At 42.0% G+C, this 18,406-nt stretch overlaps 5 protein-coding genes and 1 long non-coding RNA gene across 9 annotated transcripts; 2 read left to right on the top strand and 4 right to left on the bottom strand.

Moving 5' to 3' along the window:
* Positions 1-5,666: 5,666 nt before the first annotated feature.
* Positions 5,667-6,346, bottom strand: LOC121404425. The gene is made up of 2 exons (XM_041593856.1): positions 6,195-6,346; positions 5,667-6,125 (listed from the first exon to the last, which is right to left on the bottom strand). The coding sequence occupies exons 1-2, from the start codon at positions 6,213-6,215 to the stop codon at positions 5,667-5,669; spliced, it is 480 nt and encodes a 159-aa protein (XP_041449790.1). The 5' UTR covers positions 6,216-6,346.
* A 103-nt stretch (positions 6,347-6,449) lies between these two features.
* Positions 6,450-7,752, bottom strand: LOC111075270 (E3 ubiquitin-protein ligase BRE1-like). 2 transcript variants are annotated; one of them, XM_022368437.2, is made up of 2 exons: positions 7,501-7,752; positions 6,450-7,428 (listed from the first exon to the last, which is right to left on the bottom strand). In XM_022368437.2, exons 1-2 carry the CDS (start codon positions 7,519-7,521, stop codon positions 6,673-6,675), a joined length of 777 nt encoding a protein of 258 aa, XP_022224129.2. In that variant the 5' UTR covers positions 7,522-7,752; the 3' UTR covers positions 6,450-6,672. The 2 variants fall into 2 exon arrangements, with proteins under 2 accessions (XP_022224129.2, XP_022224127.2); XM_022368435.2 differs by having other exon boundaries at positions 6,450-7,431; positions 7,501-7,751.
* Positions 7,753-7,788: 36 nt separating this feature from the next.
* Positions 7,789-8,313, top strand: LOC121404442. Its single transcript, XR_005967994.1, has 2 exons — positions 7,789-8,018; positions 8,259-8,313. It is a non-coding gene; the product is annotated as an uncharacterized LOC121404442 (long non-coding RNA).
* A 111-nt stretch (positions 8,314-8,424) lies between these two features.
* LOC111075268 (early boundary activity protein 1) lies at positions 8,425-9,547 on the bottom strand. The gene has a single exon (XM_022368434.2). The coding sequence runs from the start codon at positions 9,545-9,547 to the stop codon at positions 8,462-8,464; it is 1,086 nt and encodes a 361-aa protein (XP_022224126.2). The 3' UTR covers positions 8,425-8,461.
* Positions 9,548-13,105: 3,558 nt separating this feature from the next.
* On the top strand, positions 13,106-14,474 carry LOC111075267 (early boundary activity protein 3). The gene has a single exon (XM_022368432.2). The coding sequence runs from the start codon at positions 13,232-13,234 to the stop codon at positions 14,366-14,368; it is 1,137 nt and encodes a 378-aa protein (XP_022224124.1). The 5' UTR covers positions 13,106-13,231; the 3' UTR covers positions 14,369-14,474.
* A 684-nt stretch (positions 14,475-15,158) lies between these two features.
* LOC111075258 (protein ovarian tumor locus) lies at positions 15,159-17,153 on the bottom strand. 3 transcript variants are annotated; one of them, XM_022368424.2, is made up of 3 exons: positions 17,083-17,153; positions 15,347-16,955; positions 15,159-15,277 (listed from the first exon to the last, which is right to left on the bottom strand). In XM_022368424.2, exon 2 carries the CDS (start codon positions 16,932-16,934, stop codon positions 15,396-15,398), a length of 1,539 nt encoding a protein of 512 aa, XP_022224116.2. In that variant the 5' UTR covers positions 16,935-16,955; positions 17,083-17,153; the 3' UTR covers positions 15,159-15,277; positions 15,347-15,395. The 3 variants fall into 3 exon arrangements, with proteins under 3 accessions (XP_022224116.2, XP_022224114.2, XP_022224115.2); XM_022368422.2 differs by having other exon boundaries at positions 17,060-17,131; XM_022368423.2 differs by having other exon boundaries at positions 15,355-16,955; positions 17,060-17,131.
* Positions 17,154-18,406: the final 1,253 nt, after the last annotated feature.

The raw sequence follows: 18,406 nt of genomic DNA, 5'->3' as shown, positions 1-18,406 counted from the left end.
CGCAGATGCAGCCACCTGGCTACCTCTCTTGTCCACACTGTGCAGGCCGCCTTTGGCCATGTGCCATCATCGGCTTGTCGTTTTCAGTTTTAACGTCTGCCCGGGCCTCGACACAACAATGCCCCAAAAAACCGACCAACCAAGCCTCCAACAACGAGCGCAGACTTAATTGAATTGTGTTTACTCCATGGGACAGAGCCTCAGCCCCAGTCAGCGGAGTTACGATGTTATTTTGGGGCACCTATTTTTCTGGCGCATCCTCAACAGGGCAACAGGCCTTCATCAAAAAACCATTTAAGACTGAACATCATTTTCCATTTTGATTATAATAATTTTAAGTTAAATATTCAGGAGTGATGTTTCTTTTGGTATCTATGAAAACATACATTAAAAAATACCCCTGAATCCAAATGGAAATCGAGCAAATCCATTGAAAGTTTCGGATATTGGATTATTAAATTAATTACAAAGTTCTAACTACAAACAATGCAGCGTGAGGCACATTGTGGCAAAGTTTTGAGCAGACTTTCTGAATATTAAATGCGGGAATTCAAGATTCAACAAAAGCGAAAAGTTGTTAAGCTAATTGTTAGAATAATTAGCCTAATTAGCGGGCAGGTAAGCTTCCAGGTACCCAAATCAGTTCAGACATCGGTCCTCAGCTCCACTAATAGCTTTGCTTTTCTCCTAGTGGGAACCGATTGTCTGGTCTATCCGCTTGTTTCAATTACAGACTTTTTTATGCTCGTATTTATGGGGACAAAGTGTATCGCAATCCTAGTTGCCTAATGCGTCAAGTGGCCGCAGGATATTTCCTCCTCCCGGAGGACTTACCACTCTGTGTAGAGTAATTTTAAGCGCGTGCGAAATGCAAAAGTTTTGCCAAGTGCGCAGTGCGCCGATAAAAAGTTTCGATTATAATGGAAATTTTATGGCTTGCAGCAGAGACGGTCCTGGCTGGGGAAATGGAATGCTTGATTCTGAGGGAGCATAAATCGAGGACAGAATGCCGCAATTTATTTGAAAGCCAAAAGAAATTGTTTTAAATTGTTATTTAACAGGGGTTGTACTGGGAAACCAGAAATTACTTTAAATTTGTGATAAACAAATGTAGATGTAATCGCACACAAGTTCTTGTAAAGTTTACAAGACTTTGTAAATAACATAATTTCCCATTTATCGTATTAGAAATTGTTTCCAGCTTAGAAATGAGTTAAGCGCATAAATTAAACTTGATTGAACTATAACAATCAAAGAAAGGTTATTTATTTCTAAAGAAAAGGTAGGATATTGCCTTTATATATTAATTTTTCCTATCTTTGAATGTGGACTTACTCTGCATTCAAAGGCCTTCTATTTTTTCTATATTTTTACCAATCAATGAACCAATGCAAGTTTCTACTTCTAAATAAAATCACTCATACTCCACGGAGCACAACAAACAGCAGCCTTAGTTAACTCAAACATTACACTCAAATTTCAGCGTAACAGAAAACGGCTAACATCACTCAAATCACTCAAACCTAACAGCCTCAGCCTCAAATCCCTTTAATGATGAACAACGACCGTTGTTATGGCATGGTACGAGTATATGACAAACAATCGCTTCATTGTTTGAACATAAAGTTCATTTTGTGCTTAGTTTTTGTGCCACAAATGGAACGTGATCATTAATTTAACTGCTCTTTTACCTTTAGCAAAGAACAATAAAGAATAGTTGTTCGAAATACTTTGTCGACTTTCGATTTATGGCCCTGCAATTGCCCCGCGAATAATGCCATCGTATACAGAAATATACAACCAAAATGTCTCAATTTACTCGCTTGCTGTAAATTAAAGCTCAGACATATATGAATGTATATATCCCACTAAAAATAAATTTAGTTGGTGCCGAAATTTAGTTAGGTGGTAGCCACGCCTCCATATGGAAACCCATTAACTACTACGCTACTCAACATAATGACAAAACTTTTACACGTGCAACGGACAAAGTTTTGTGGCAATCATTTTAATTTTTATGATCTACAGTAGCAAAAAAACTAAAGCCTTACACAGTTGTGTTATGTCCCGTCCGATTCCTCCTTCTGCGTGGGGTCCTAGCATGTCTCCTTGGATTCGTATTGGTGTCCCTTTCTCGGAGTTTGTGTTTCCCTCCCTATATATCCCTCTCCTTGAGCGCCACCAAACATATCTTTCTCTAAGGGGAAAGGGACTCGAACAACTCACTCTCTCTCCATCTGTGTCTCTGCGTGGCATTAGTTTTAATGCCGCTCTGACAGGTTTATGAGCCTGTGTGTGCGAGTGTGTTCAATAGCTGGGACACCGCATGCGCCACATACTCCACGTGCGATTGCTCACATTTGAAGTGTTAAGACCACCTTTGTAGGTACATTACGTCGCTCACTTCAAATGGAATGTTTTCTCATGCGCTAAAATTAAGCGCGACTTTATCAATTTTTTTTGCATGCCTTCATGCATTCATTATTTACGCATTTAATTTGTCTGAAAAGGCAAAACACTTAAAAACAGCAATCATCCGTCGCACAGTGGTTGGTTGATAGCTTGAAAATCGTGGGTTTAATTTGAACACTTAAACTTTTTTAACTTTTTCAAAATAAAATACTTTGGACTACTAAATAATAATTATTAAATACTAAAGTTTAATTTTTTTTAAGGTGCAAATGTTGTTTTCTTCGCATGGGAACTTTAGAAATTAACGTTTTTTATGATATCTCTGAGCCAAGATGTTCTATGGCCATCATAAAAAACACATCAGAAAACAATTTGTATGAATACACATGTGAAAATCAATAAAAGTCGCACGATTCGTGTATACAAATATATTCCACAACTGGCATATGAAATGGCAACTTGTCAAAGGAAAGAGAAACATATTTATGTATAGGAGATATGGAGAGACCCGATATGAAACAGGAAAGGGAAGTTAGGCAAAGAGGAAGCGGCATTTAAACACTTTCCGGTCCAAAAAGAAGCGGGGCTTAATGAAGCGCAAAATGGGCCCAACAATAAGTCCAAATGTGTCTCCAAAATGTTTTTTGGCAATCTAATCAATAAAAGTGGATATACATATGTATGTATGTATATTTGAATACCGATGAAAGGCAGGAAGTTCAAAGCTCAATGAAATGCATTGATATGTGAAATAATTTGACGTTTGATTTTTAGATTAAATTAAACGGGCGCAGGAAGCTGCTCTAAATATTTCCATACCCCTTGAAGTGGGTGGAAAAATGGTGACAGATTCGATTGATGAATGAAATAAGTGAAATGGTTTCCAGGCGAAATTAATAACCATTTAATCTAAAACTAGTGAGAGAATAAAAAACTTATAATTCTGTGAGAGCTGTGATTAATATAAATTATACTTAAGTCCTTCCATATCGTCACCACCTGAAAGAAGAAGCTTATCCACTGTCAATTGCGATTTTCAAGTTGATTGATACAGCTAAGGCATAAAAAATAGCACCATGACACTTAATTTTCTATTTTAACGGATTTTGTTTAAACAGTGGTATTAATGAACGGATTTAGAATGTATGTATTTTCATTTGTCCAAAGTCACGACCCACTCGGTCCTACGCTTCCTTTTTTCTGGCTGGTTTTTCCCCAAGTTTTAAAGGTCTGTTGAACAATCTTTGCACTTCAAGTTCGACTTAATCGATACTCGATTGAATGAGAGTGGACAGGACTGAACTACTGCTTTGAATTGCTGATAAACGCTGGAATATAAATTCCAAGCCATGACCGTAAAAATCAAAAGCTTTGCTGTAAAAATGTGTTTATATCCTTACTGAACATACAGCATCGATACAAATCATTGCAATGCGCTGCATTTGCCATTTTTGCTGCTGACGGCAAACCCAATTTATGTGATTTTTATTTGCTCGAGCTTTTCTTTTTTGGCAATGCACTTAGCTTACCCTGTAGCCTCTGCTGGCCTAGCGTCGGCACTCGACTGGCAAGTGGATCAAGCAGAGCAGAGCAGCGTGCAGCCAAGGGGAGAGATGCGAAAGGATGCAGCTCTGGGGCATGAGTATTTGTGCAGTAAATGAGCCGTGCAGCCGAGTCGGGGAAACGGATGCTGAATGCTACTTGACTTTTATGGCTCTCCGGGAGAATCACCTGCAGTCCTTGCGCTTCATTAGCCATTAATTTGGGGCGGGCTGTACACAAAAACCACTCAATGTCTGGGCGTGGACGACATGGAACGGCAGCTTATGGCGGAACTAGCATTAAATTTTGGCATGTCTGCTATGCTCGAATTAACCTCGCGAAGAAATCTCATCGAATAAGCAGAAATGTCGGTGTGACTTGGCCAATATGTGCAGCGGAAAGTTCCATCGCATCTGGCTGGTCAAGCAGAAACTGTGTAGACAGCTGCAAGAGCGAAGCCACAGTGGGGCAGTATCAAAATAGAAAAGGAAGTACCTATGTATGAACATATCTAGAAACAAAATCGACTCAGAGGTGTGAGATATGGGATGTTAGTTCTAGGAAGATATTATAATACATAGTTCGTATAATAATTGTAGGTGTCGGGTTTCCCGCGATATTCAGTCGTCTAATCCTTAATTTATAGCCAAAATTAAATCATCACCATTGTTAGTTATTGGCACTACACACTGTACACAAACATTGTTCTCGCATATGATTACGCACGGCAGTGGCAGTTCTTTCGTCTGTCTATACCTCCGTCTTCGCTTTGTTGTTGCAGTTACAGCATCTAAGCTGGTCTTTCGCTTTCTAAATGACTTTCGTGCTTAGCTTATCATCTGACCGAGCTGCTTTCTTTCTATCGCTTTCTCTCGCTCTCTTCTAAGATGTTCTGCCTAGGGCAAGGGCAATTCGGGCCGTCCGACCTGCAGTTAGTCTCGCGCTCATCGACAGGTACATAACATAATTACCTACATACATACATGCGCCTACTTTCGCTTTCCATCAATAAATTGAGTATTTTAAATCGAACCACCAGCCTTAAATAATCAACAGCTATTAAAAAGGCTAAGTAGCTTTACAGTAGGTTTTTGCAGGTAATGGTTTAATAAAAAGAGTAACGTAGTTTAATATTCAACTATTTATTTATTATTTTTTTAATCTTTTCTTCCGACTTGTCACAACAAACGAGCTGAGAGAGAGAGAGAGAAACCAGCAAAAAGCCAGCAGATCAGTAATACACGCACACATTGCTGTATACAATAGTTGTCCCGCTCTAACCCTTTAGTACACATTGATTCCCTGATCGTTTTGCACATTCAGGAACACACATGCAATACTATAAAGCGTATGTATTGTATGATGCAATAGTTAGAATTATTGCGTCAGAAATTTCTACTGCGTTGATTTTGCTACATCAACTGTTCTTGCTACTGCAAAGGCAACAATAACGAATAATACATATATCAAATAATAATGATGTAGTTCTTTGGCTCTTCGTAGACAATGAATATACATATGAATTAATTCTACATCACCATTTCTGCAAATTACACTACAAAAATAAATAAATCAATAAGTGTTGACTAATGTTCCTGCACATTCATATAGGCATACATATGTATGTATGTTCTTCATTTTAATAATCTTTTAATCATAACAAAAGGTTTGCCAAATTGACAATTTAAATAGAACCCAGCAAAACGTATTATTTATTCTGGGCGAATATCGGGCAAGACGAAATAACGTGCTGGAACTCTGCACTTCGGGCAGAATTCCGTTCGGCGTACAGATAGTCTTATGCAGGACATCCCATATAGATGTCCACAGGGCAGCGAGGCTACACGATGAGGCCCAGTCGATTCCCAAGGAGATAGACAGATAATGCAAGTATGGTCGTCACCAGGATCATCTAGAACTGCCTTCAGCTCTTCCGTGTCGATTTTGTATGAAAGTTCCTTTTCCACAAGTTGATTAAGCAACAGCTCACGGCCCTTCTGAAGCTCATAGAGTTTCTGCTGAAGATTCTGGATGGTCACTTGTGTCGATTGGTCGTGCGTTTTCAATTTTTCAAGCAAAGTCGCCTGATTGCGCTTCTCCTTTTCCAACAGAAAGTTAATTCCAAAAATTTCAGTTGTAGCGTCTTCCATTTGCGAGTTGTTCTGCGCCAGCTGCAATGGCAGTGCGACGGACCGGTTTTCTTTAGAAGTGTTTACATTGATTGCAATCAAATCATTTACCTTATCATTGGTATCCCCCATATCTTTAAATATGTTCTGATGACGAGTTTACTTTATTTAATGCGAGTATTTGTTAATAAAAGCGAGACAAATGATTTTTATTTCACAATTGCTGGCAATTTTATTTTCAAGTGTTACCAGACCAGCGTACAAAATATCAACTGAAAAATACCAAAGGGCGAACTACATTAAATTTCAGTTAATTATTTAAAGAATATTCATGAATTCAAGAATTTTCCTGTAAATAAATGGATGAGATGAACAGAATCGTGTATCTTGTGCTTTTATTTTGCCGATAGGAAAGGAAATGTAAAAATTATAATGAAAGTAACATGGGCAAACGACTGGGCAAAAAAAAACATTACATATTTTGATTAAACCTCTTCCAGTTTATCATAATAATGCATTGTTGTAGGTTTCTTCACGACTCAAGTTGTACTTATTGACTAGACGGTTATAAAGTAGTATGCCAGAAAACCTAATTAGCTGGCAAGATGTTGCGACCAAAGATGGGCCGCACACCTGTTGAACGAATTTCCGATCCGCAAGTTGGGCATTCGGCGAGTCGCTGAACGCATTCTTTCCCAAATAGATGTCCACAGTACAACGAAACTAGGCGATGTTCCCCATCAGATGTCCAGGGAGATTGGCAAATGGAACAGGTAATATTAATATAAAGATCATCAACTTCTTCCTGCAGATCGTCTATTTCCTCTAGGTATGCATGTTCCTTCTCATCGAGCTCACTACGAAAAAGTCTATGGTCTTCCTCAAGCTCTGCAATTTGCTGTCCTAGTTCCTCAATGATTAATTTAGTGGATTTGTCCAGCTCTTCAAGATTATCTTCTAGGGTCGCAGTTTTGGAGATCTGCTGTTCCAACTGTTTTAGAATTTGATTAACTTCAGTAGCAGTCTGGTCCACTTGAGAGTTTTGAGGCTGAACCTCGTTATCTTTCTTCTGAATCTTTACATTGTGTGATTTAACTTCTGCGACTTCTGCAAGTCGATTCAGTAACAGCTTACGGTTGTTCTCAAGCACCTCGATTTGCTGTTGAAGCTTTTGCACGGTCAGCTGCGTGGATTTGTCTACCATCTTGGGCTCATCTACGATAATCTTCTCCTGTTGCATGTCAATCTTTAGTTTTTTATCACGTTGGTCTTGGTGACTTGCAAGATCGTCGGTTTTTAACTCCTGAGAGGGGATCTTCCCAAGCTCGTTCTCCTTTTGCTGCGCCTGCTGCAATGGTGGATAGTCGGCCCGGTTTTCTTTAGAAGTGTTTATATTGATTGCAATCAAATCATTTACCTTGTCATTGGTGTCCTCCATGTCGTTAAATATGTTCTGATGACGAATTTACTTTTTTTAATGCAAGTATTTATTAATAAAAGCGGGATAAATGGTTTTTATTTCACAATTGTTAGAAAGCTACTTTAAAACGCTAAGAACTTGTGTTGGGTAGTTCATGAACGAACTAACAAAAAAGAGCTAGTCGCTGTTCTGAACTGAAAAAGTTTATCTAAAATTTAGATACTAAATAGTTATTTTTTGTTCATCGTTCGTTGTTGTTTGCTGTTTTTACTCTAGTATGTCAAATAAAATTATTCTAATAAATAAATCTAAATATAATACCAATAATAATAAGAACGAAAGAAATTAATCAGCAAATTAAACTTTGTTTACCCAGCCCTGCATTAAAACATCACAAATTTTTGGTGTGGATTCACTGTAAATTTAAAAACAATTAGTCTTCTGTCAATCATGTTGATTTCAAAATTAAATGTATTCACGTGAACACAATGAAGTGCAAATACGATTGAAAGTTGGTAAGAGCTGGTTAGGAGACCGCTGGCTATTTGCTTTAAGTTTCCACAACAGTTTTTGAAAGATCTATCAAAAAGTTCGAAACTCGAAGATGAGTCGATCGAAAGGACAACTGGGCGATATCTGCCTTGAGGCTCAACGACGGAAACATCGACTTCTTTATGATAACTGTATACTGTACGACTGCGACCAAGTCGCCAGCTCATATGTAGTTCTGTCTCAAACCACTTTCCATCTTTCAGAAGCCGCAACCAAACGCCCAGGAAAACGCACAGCGATCATCTCTTGGCAAACGAATCAAAACAAGGCAAAGGTTCGGGTAAGTTATAAGCAATTGGAATACTTTATTTGAATATCTATGCACTGGCTGCTTGGGCGTGTGTGTCCCATACATGTGGGTGGCTGGGCCTGGGCTAATGTCTATACTTAGGATCTACATACACAACTACTTTGACTTGCGCTGTCGCCGCTGGCTCCGGGAGCGCAGCATCTTGTTCTCGTCGGCGCACTTCGTAGTGATCGCTGTGCGAACCTCACGCGGTGTCATGTCCAGAGTATTGGTCATCAGATAGACAAGGTCCGCCACCTTGAGCGGATCCAGTTGCTGTTTGCTGGGACGAGCGCAGTCCCGGAAGGCCGGTGACGGTTTGCCGGATAGCGTGTGGTGGGCAAGAGTGTCGCGGTCAAAGATCTCGCAGAGCAATTTTCTGGTTATGGAGGGACCAGTCATGTCCCAGTTAATGGCACTCAGACTGCTGCGCGACACTTGAGTGCCGTTTGGACCAATCATTACCATCGGCGAGCTCGGATGCTGATCGAACTCAAAGTCGGGGCACATACGCTTTGCATTTGGGGTGGACGTCACGGGCTTCTTGATGCGCTTGCGTTTTGTGCTGTTCTCACTGTCGGGCACGTAGTCTTCATCATCGTCATCGATTCCTAAATCCTCGTCATTGGTCCTGGGTGTGGATGTGTTGTGTTCCTCAGTCCCATCGCGGAACATCTCAAAGTGGGACGTACGTTGCGCATCATCCCGGTCCATTGCCTGAACCTTCTCAATCTCGATGGTGAGCAGATCCAGGGCCTTGCGCTTGTTCCGCTCCCATTGCTGCAGCAACTTGAGTTTCACCTCATTCACCGCCTTGATGGTGCTCTTCATCAGGATCTCCTGGTCTGCATCTGACGAGGCTGTCTCCCCATCGATGGCCAAGTCGTCATCAAACTGTTCCTCCTCGCCTTGTTGGGTCCTCAGCAGTCTCTCGGCAGCCAGCGTCAGGGTAGCCAATGTGCTCAGTTTTCCAATATCGGACAGCTCGATATCGTGCATGGTGTTGTCCACAAAAGTATCGGTCTCGGCATCTTTCAGGCGGCGCATCTTCCCGTCGTCACTCTCCTCCTCGGTTAAGGAGTCGTCTGTCCGCAGACGAGCGATGATTTCCTCCACACTTTTCTGCTCTGGCGACAGCTGCACCGTCATTGGGTCATAGGGCAGCAGGGTGAGAGCAAATTCCAGTCGTTGGCGGCGATTCATCTAAAATGGAAAGATTCGTTAGTTGAGTTATCCATTCGAGGCGTCCTATATCTCTTACTCTGTACTGTTTGGTGGCCAATTGTGAACTGTATTCTAGCTAATAAGTGACTCCTTTATATATGATGCCGAGCGCACCCTTCGCCTTGACAGGTAGATCGCAAAGGGTAATAACTTGACATATGCTTTCTCTTGCAGATGGCGAGGCGTCCGAACTACGGACCTGCAGGTCGGATTTCATCCGCCTACCTGCCGGTGCATCGCCAAGCAGCTGCACAACGAATACAGATGGTCTCGACCACAAGAAGCAGCCCTGCAACCCAACCAAAACCATTGCTAACCAGCCGATTGCCGACGAACTCGTTGCATATCCATGCAGCAAGCCATGTAGCTACACACCGAGTGACGACAATATGCAGCCTTCTAACGAAGCCTCAAATTCAACGCATGGCGTGGCTCCCCAGAACGCCAGTGCTCAAACACAGCCGATCCTCAAATATCTCGCAGTTTGCCCTTGTGGCTGCCCATTACGCGGAGAAGATCCCAATGATATACAGCAGCCTTATAACGAATCCTCCAATTCAAGCCAAACCGTTGCTAGGCAGGACCCCATCATTCAAACACAGCCGATCCCTACAAATTTTGCAGAATGTCCATGTGGCTGCATATCAAGCATAGAAGGTCCAACCCCCACGAATGATCCCATGCCCAACGACTTTAAAGACGTAGCAGATCAGAATTCACAGTCAAAGTCACATACGGACTCTCCGTCCGGAAAGGACTCCACTCGAAGCGGATCTGGATCATCAAGCTTCGAAGACAAGGCGGAAAGATACCAAGGGAATAACGCAACTCAGGACACAAGCCAGCAAAATTTAGCTAGTGCCACAGATTTTTTCATCAAAACTGGATCGCCAAGCTTCGAAGACAAGCTAAAAACACATCCAGAGATTAGCAAAGATACTGGAGAAAGTCCCAAAGATTCCTCCACCCAAACTAACATAGCAAGTCCCAGCCATTCTTTCGCCCAAACTGAAACCGTTACACCTCGCGAGAGCAAAACTCTAAAAGATGTGGCCGTAGAAATCAATAAAAAAGAAACTGATATAGAGATTGAGCATCAAAATGCACAAAACAAATCGGAAATTGTGGTTCATTCAAGCAAAGATTTGGTTTTGTTACCAACAAATCAAGACAAGGAGGACAAAGACCACGCAGTTTCATTGGAGAAATACCATAAGGAGACACAGAATAAAGATTCATCATCACTCCTGCAGCAGGAAAACAGTGACCAGACGGGCAGTCTTCAGATTTCCAAAGACGACAATGACCAGACAGCGAGTCCAAAGGGAAAATGCGATAAAGAGACACAGTATGAAGATTCATACACATCAGAAGGTAATCAGAATGTGGAGAAGTGTGCCAATTGCTCCCGCGTTCCTGAACTACTTCAGAAGATATTCGAAATGGAGCAGAAGATGAACCAACAGGAATGTTCCCTTAGACAACTGCAATGCTCCGTGAGATCATCGAAAGTGCAGTCCAATACTGATCAGTCTACCCAATGGGAATATGCGAAAATTTGCGGCGAGAAAAATGAGAGTTCTAGGCCATCTAGTTCTGGTCAAAAATCGAAGAACCAACCGTTTCAAATTTCTGTGGAGGTTTGTCATGATGCAAATTCCAAGAGGAGTACAACCCCAGCTCGATATGAAACAGACAACTGCCAGAAGCTGAAGAAAGAGCAATTCTGTACTCAGTCGACGGAGAATTTAAAGGAACAAGCATGCAATACTTTACTGGAAAAATTAATTCAAATGTTTGCAAAACCAAAAGACCAAGAATTAGACTGTACTTGTGAGGATTTGGGATCATCCCGCGATGGTGCTACCACATCTCGATTGGACAAAGACAATCGTCAGAACTCCAGCACAAAAGTCATTCCCACTGAGTCCCAACAGAATTTGAACGATGAGGTGTGCGAGTCCCTGATAGAGCAATTTATGCATATGTTTATGAAGCCCACAACCCACAGAGAAGATTGCCCATGTCCGGTCCAAAAAATACACAAGAGAAACACAAAAGATTTTCCATCGAACTCGACAATTCCGCAAGAGGGAAACAAAGTCAAGACTCGTGACAGGTTCACTCAGGCAGGCGACGAGATGATGGAAATAGATGGCAAATATAAGAGTCAGAGCGCAGAAATATTGATGGACGAATCTCAGAGCATTGATTCAAGCCAAACTTTAGGACAAACTTCCCTGGAAAGCCGCGAGTCAAGCTTGTGCCAATTCTGCCGAGACAAAGAGCTTCCCGTGCTGGATCATATGGTCGGCGAGGTAAATGATTTAATTGGCAGTCGACGCCTCAGTCGTATTGTAATGACTGTACTGCTGCGGGCGGACAATCTTTACCATGTGAACATCCGTGAAATGGGCACCGGCTGTGTGGTAGGCTGCCTGCTGGTAAACGATGCGGCCATCGAAGAGGCCATCAGTCTAGGCTTGTTTGAGCAAATCCTAACATTTTGTGTGACAGATGTGCGTAGCACGATTAAGCCCAAGGATGGTCCCTTTGCCATACACTTTGAGCTCATAGAACAACGCGAGCGTGGAGGCGGCTGGGATGAGGAGACCGCCAACACCGAGAAAGTCTTGGAATTTGCAACTCAAGTGCTGGGTCTGAACATTGGATATGTTAGTCGACTTTTCTCCCTAACTTATGCCATCAAATTGGACAAGCAAGCGCCTGATTGCAGCTTGAGGCAAATATCACAATCGCTTATTGCACCTTCTGCTTGCCGAGCTCATACGAATAGAGACACAGCAGAATATTTCACATCTAGATTGATATTAATCGACAATGGAGCGACTTATTCAATGCGTAGCCACTCAGATGCAGAACGCAGAGAAGGCTTAGGTTCGTCATCGAGCATGTTTCTGCGCATAGTAACCGGTAGGGCGGATCGTGAGGAACATTCCTAACAGGTTCAATTGATAGCTGATAGCTACATTTTCAAATATTTTATTAATAATTAACACTTTCAAATTGTATAAATATTTAATTTGATTAAACAAATAATTTAGGGGCCACATCTGCGTTTGTTTTTACTATTTCCTTACTCTACTCTAGTAAGATATTGTTTGTTGCTTTCGAAAACTAAGAGATTTGGAAGAAACATACCCATACATACCATTACGCTTTTTTTGTAGGTACGGGTATAATATTATTAGACTTATAGGGGTTTACTATATGTTGGGTGCACTTAACAGTTGCAGCCGTACGTATTGGGTTTATCCATGCAATTAGCAACGGGCCAGTCGCAGGTACCAACGCTTTTACAATTGGGCGATTTAACAGACGGCGCACTGATCCTAGCCTTGTGGGCGAGACGGTTATAGTGACAACGATGGGTTGTAGCTAGGCTTGGACATAAAGTAGCCGTACATCTGTGCGTATTGGGTTAATCCGTGCAATCCGACGCAGGTACTACACAATTGGAAATGTCCCATCGAGTGACTCCTCGGGCTACGAACGATCGATTCAGGTAATAGCGAGTGCTCTATCCATACCTCTCTGGCGTATAAAACGGAGCGCTGCCGTGAAGAAATTATCAGTTAGCAACGAGCGAAGCCAACGACAACACCAAAGAGATCAACTATTAAAGGAGAACCGTGGAACATCATGAGCAACATTAGCAACGACAGTGGACTGGATGACTCTGCCATCTGCGGAGCTGTGGCCCATCCCAGTGGTCCGGCAGCGACTCGTCTCTCCTGGTTCCTGGCCGAGGTGGATGAGGGATCGATGAAGAACGGCCAGCCGAACGGTCAGCCACGACTGTGCGTCCTCCACTCTATGGAGCTGCTGGAGTCGGATGTTTCCGACAAGTATATGACCCGCTTTGTGGAGTTCCGGGTTAACGGCATGGTGCTAGAGGCCAAACTCATCCTCGCCGCCGATGAGCGCCGGCTGGTGGATGCGGCCTTGGTATCGATGAGCAAGGAGCAGCGAGAGGAGTCTAATGCCAAGCAGCTCCTGGTGCAGTACACGGAGAACGAAGAGGCTGGCGATCGTCTGGTCCAGAAGTTGGTGTCCCCCAACAACGTGGCCTGGCTAAGCACGAAGCCAGAGCTAAAGTGCAATCCGCTGGTCAGTCTCGGTCCCGGATGTATTGCTCATGTACTGTACTCCTATGATCAGCGGGACTACATGGAGAAGGTGCTACTCCACCTGAAGGCTCGCTGCTTTGATCACGCCTTCGATGAGCAGCTGGACCTGCCGGTGACCATGGACGATGACACCTGGCTGCTGGTGCAGTATAGCCCCGAGCCAGAGACCGTGGTCTACCAGGTAATACAGTTCAGCCAGACGGTGTGGCGGCAGGAGAACCTCTTCAAAGACGTCATCGCCTATGTCCAATTGCCGGGGAGCGAACTGGTGCTGCAGGCCGTCGTCATTAGCTATGGCCAAGATCAAAAGGTGCAGCTGGCCAAGTACGAGGATCTGCGCTGCTTTTCCATGGACTTAGAATTCCCGCTGCCTGAAGATCTGGAGCAACAACTGGAGCAGGGCAGTGGCACCGCCGCGCTGTTCTCCCGCACCAGCATTTACCAAAGAGCCGAGGAGCGGGATGCCACTGGAGAGCACAAGCAGCTAAGGCGCAGTCTGGAGCAGATGGGTGAGAAGGCCCAGAGCGAGGCCCAAATGATCATCGATGCCTTCGACATGGTCGATAACATCAACAAGAATCTTCAAAGCCGCCTAAGTGGCGACGTCCGACTGGAGATGGCTGCCGCATCTGGAGACGAACTTCATTAGTCAGAATGCTTAACATCCCTCTTCCACACCTCGCCACATTTAAGTCATTATAAAAAGTTAAAAACTTGAGTTGTTTAGGTGTAAGCTTTTAGAGTAATTTTTTATCTAATAATGTATACAAATATATTAAAAAAAGCAATACAAAAATTCTAGTAAATATAATGTTAACATTGTGGTCTTCAGTGATCACGTCTTAATAAATATTTTCTTTTGCTCAAAGAACCAAAATAAATGTAAAAACAAAAATTCAAACGATTTGGTTACCTTTTTGGGAATGAATTAATATAACTTATTTAAATTAACACTAGCTTAAACAAATGCAAAAATTCGTATAATTAAATTTAAAAAAAAATTACAAAAAGTATAGTAAAACAAGTGAATAAACTACAGCTATGTTTAGAAGATATCCTTTAAAGCGTTTTATAGGAGTTAAATATGTAAGTCTAATTATAAGAAATTATCCTTAAGATGTGACTAGAAATGATATGTAATTAAAAAATGTTCTAATAAATATACAAAAAAATGTAAAGAGTAAGTAAAAGTTCCATATGAGCAGGCACCGCATATGACCTTCTAGTTTAAAACCCGCATTTCGGGTGTATACACTTGAAACATGAATTGACCGTAAATCTGTTTTTAAAATGATTTATAAAGTATTAATTGAGACCACTTCTCAGAATAAATGATTCGATTTGTGGCTTCACCAACGTACTTAAGTTAAATATATTTAAGCTTCATTAACCTGCCAATAAAAATATTTAAGTCATAACGCCAAAAAAGAAAAACTGGTTCGGATATTAATATGTTTTACAATCGAAAAGCGATCTAAAATTCTATGATTAAAAAATGTTCAGACGCTTACAATTTAGAAACTCAGATGACTGCAAAAATTATTCAGTTCAGCGAATTCTGAAAAAAATTTAAAAAAAATTTTGTTAGGCTTAAAAATGTTTGTGAAGGCATAAATGAATTCCTTACATCCTTACCGTCGATATGTTGGCAAAAATAATATCTGAGCCTATTTCTATCAATTCGTGTCAGTGATTTCCTCGATGGTCAAGGCCGATCGGTCCGTTTCCGACCATGAAGGAAAATCGCACATTTCGGATGGGCCTCCGTGAGGAGAGACATACGAGTAGATCGTAATGGGCTGCACCACCATGAATGGTGGTTGTGGCGGGCTCGGTAACAAAACTCGGCGGTTTGGGTCCACTGCAGGTGGCTTGAAATAGGGCGGAGAACTTATTAGAAAGAAAATATGTCCTTGCTGCACCATTGTTGGATCCAAATAAAGGTCTGGCGATTGGAAAAAGAGCTGAGGCATGCGGTTACCTGAGGTCATCACCTGATTTTGCCCTCGAGCTGGGTTTAGAATTGTGTCAAGCTTCCGGTTATTACCATTATTATCGCAAATTATGTTAAAGCGAGGTAATTTCATTCGTTGTAAAAAGCTGAGCTGCCAGGGCCGGAATTGACCAGGTGGCAGCGGATGTACTGATTTCGCAGGCACCAACAACTCTTTGCACATTTCCTCAACATAAACACTGAATGTGTGTGTGCTCCAGTCTATTTTCTGTATGTAACACTTCTTCATATGCCCAGGCCTTTGGTCAAGCTCCACTAGACAATGGGCGCCAACCTTGAAATCGTAGTCGCCGATATATAGCTGGAACCTTACCGCCTCCTTTTTCATCACAAGATAAGAGGTGAGCTCAACATTTCGATAGCTATCTGGGGATAGGGACTTGGCAACAGAATAGGAAAATGGCGCGATGTTTTCATCCATATATCTGAGCGTGCACGACAATGGTCCTCGTCCAAATCTCATTAGATACTCTTGCCAACGTTCTCGATTGTGGAAATCGCAGAGCTCTTTGTCGTTCATTAGGCAGTTGGTGAGCTCTGGTGAGTCCAGGTCGAAACTGCGTCCATTTCTGCAGAAAAGGCGAACAACAGTGCCATTTCGACTAAGTTCCAGCGAGGTGCCTTCGCGGAATGTGCCCGGATTCAGCATCTTCTCAGCTGCCAGGCTCACATCCGGCAGCCTAAAACACATCTGGTAAAGCATTGTAAATGTGATGGATTGGCAAATGGCTGCCTCCTCAATGTGCTCCATCGGGTAGACAGCATCGAAATGGCCATACCGGTCGATGAACACACTAAAGTTCTCCTTGTAATTGTCGCTAAATGTCACTGGCGTGCCCAGTTTCATTGGCTCATGCACAATCGCATTCCGGCCGTACATAAGGCAAAGGGCGCGTAGTTCTATCATCGTACCCCGCGTTTTCGGCTTCTCTAACTTCAACAGATAGTCGTTGAAATTGCCCTTTATGTTTCTCCTGAATAGGCGTCGCTTGTCCATCATAAAGCGTACACAGTCCTCTCGCACCTCTTGGTGAAGATTTTGTGTGTCATACATCTGCTCGGCGATGACTCGGAATAGGCTGCAACCGCCCTTAATGATCAGCTGGCGATACAAATTGTGATCTGCCAAATATTGATCGATCGGATCGCCACGCCCAAGTGTTTTGCCCGGGCCTGTAAGTTTGAGGTGATTCCATGACATGGCTTGATCAGCGTAGCAGAACTGAATGTAAGAGAAGAGGGTTTGATGCAAATGAATCACTCATTCATTATAGCAAGCACTTTGATCTACTTTGATTTATTTTACTTAATACACAATAAACATACCAATAAAGAAGGGAAACAATTACCTCTCGGCAGACACTTTACAAATCAGAAAAACGTGCTTAAGCTTTGTTGTTGCTATTAGTGGTGATAGTTGCGCTATCACGCAGAAAAGTGCTGTAAAGCGCCAAAAAATCGATGGTACAATATGGCAGCGCTGGGAACATCGAGCTTAAATTGGTCACACTATCGGTATTATATTTTAGTAGTTTTTTGTTAGGAATAAAGTTTTAAATGCTAAATATATGATTATAAATATGCATATATGCACAAGTATCTGTGTGTATGAAGATCCATATAGATAACTTTGGGTTAGATACAATCGATAGTTTCTAATGCGAATATCAATCAATGCAAGAATAACTCTTTGGAATAGCTTCCCATCAGAGTATTTATCATATTACCTTTACTATGATTAGAACAAGGATTAGCTTGTTTTTAAATGCCTAAAACTATTTTAAAATCTATCGATTGCCACTTAGATAGCCGTAAAAAATTCATATACCTTCTCTAATTTTGCATGTCTGAATGAAAGAACCAAAAACCAAAAAGAAAAATATAGAAATGTCCGAACAAGACGAATTAAATACCGTGTCCGACGATGAAATGATGTCCAACAATGAAAATAAATTAACTGAAGGAACATCGGCCGAGCCAGATATAAGTGACGAATCTGATAATGAACCAATTGCCAAACCTAAAGGGAAAAAAGCTCTCAAACGTAAGGGAAAAACTCCTGAGCCACAAGTCGAACCAATTGCCGCACCTGAAGAGGGGTGCATTTGCGCACGTGCCAACTATCAAATTAAATGCCTGAAATGTAAGAAATGTTTTGTGGGTCGCATATTTGAAAAGTGCCCCGTGCACACAAGGGCTGAGAAATTAATGGACGCTGAGTTCTGTCTTTATTGCGGCCAAGAAGCCCTAATAAAGCGCAGCGAAGAAGCAGACTATTCGGGCTCCGATTGCGATGAAGAGTTTGATGACATGGATTCAACGAGTGATGGGACGGACTCTGGGAGCGATGAGTCGGACTCTGAGAGCGATAGGACACTCATTGACATCCCATCCTCAGACTCTGAAGGGGATGACCAATCCTGAAAACTTGCACAGGAGACTTTATACACATGCGCAAGCTTCCGAAGTACTACAGCAACAACAACAACCTCAACAAACCCCTAAGACGACGATAACCAAGATCCAGAACAATATCAGTAGAATAGCAGCATTCCTTATAACTTCAACTAATTTTCAACTAATTAAACGCATTCTCCTCTTTATGAAACTTTAAAAATTAAACCTTCAAATGCACATGTGTCACAAGCTGTCAAGAAAATAAATATGTAAAAT

The sequence above is a fragment of the Drosophila obscura genome, unplaced genomic scaffold (assembly GCF_018151105.1).
Source record: "Drosophila obscura isolate BZ-5 IFL unplaced genomic scaffold, ASM1815110v1 contig_200, whole genome shotgun sequence".
NCBI classification, from domain to species: Eukaryota; Metazoa; Arthropoda; class Insecta; order Diptera; family Drosophilidae; genus Drosophila; species Drosophila obscura.
Note: the sequence above shows the minus strand (reverse complement) of the source record. Positions and strands in the feature narration are given on the sequence as shown.

Excerpts from the sequence above, each read along its gene's own strand:
- LOC121404425 (XM_041593856.1), bottom strand. The coding sequence starts at position 6,215 with ATGGGGGATACCAATGATAAG. Across the intron at positions 6,126-6,194 it reads TGGGGGATACCAATGATAAG|CTGGCGCAGAACAACTCGCA; the intron begins GTAAATGATTTG and ends CTGCCATTGCAG.
- LOC111075258 (XM_022368424.2), bottom strand. The coding sequence starts at position 16,934 with ATGTCATGGAATCACCTCAAACTTACAGGCCCGGGCAAAACACTTGGG.
- LOC111075267 (XM_022368432.2), top strand. The coding sequence starts at position 13,232 with ATGAGCAACATTAGCAACGACAGTGGACTGGATGACTCTGCCATCTGC.
- LOC111075270 (XM_022368435.2), bottom strand. The coding sequence starts at position 7,521 with ATGGAGGACACCAATGACAAG. Across the intron at positions 7,432-7,500 it reads TGGAGGACACCAATGACAAG|CAGGCGCAGCAAAAGGAGAA; the intron begins GTAAATGATTTG and ends CCACCATTGCAG.
- LOC111075268 (XM_022368434.2), bottom strand. The coding sequence starts at position 9,547 with ATGAATCGCCGCCAACGACTGGAATTTGCTCTCACCCTGCTGCCCTAT.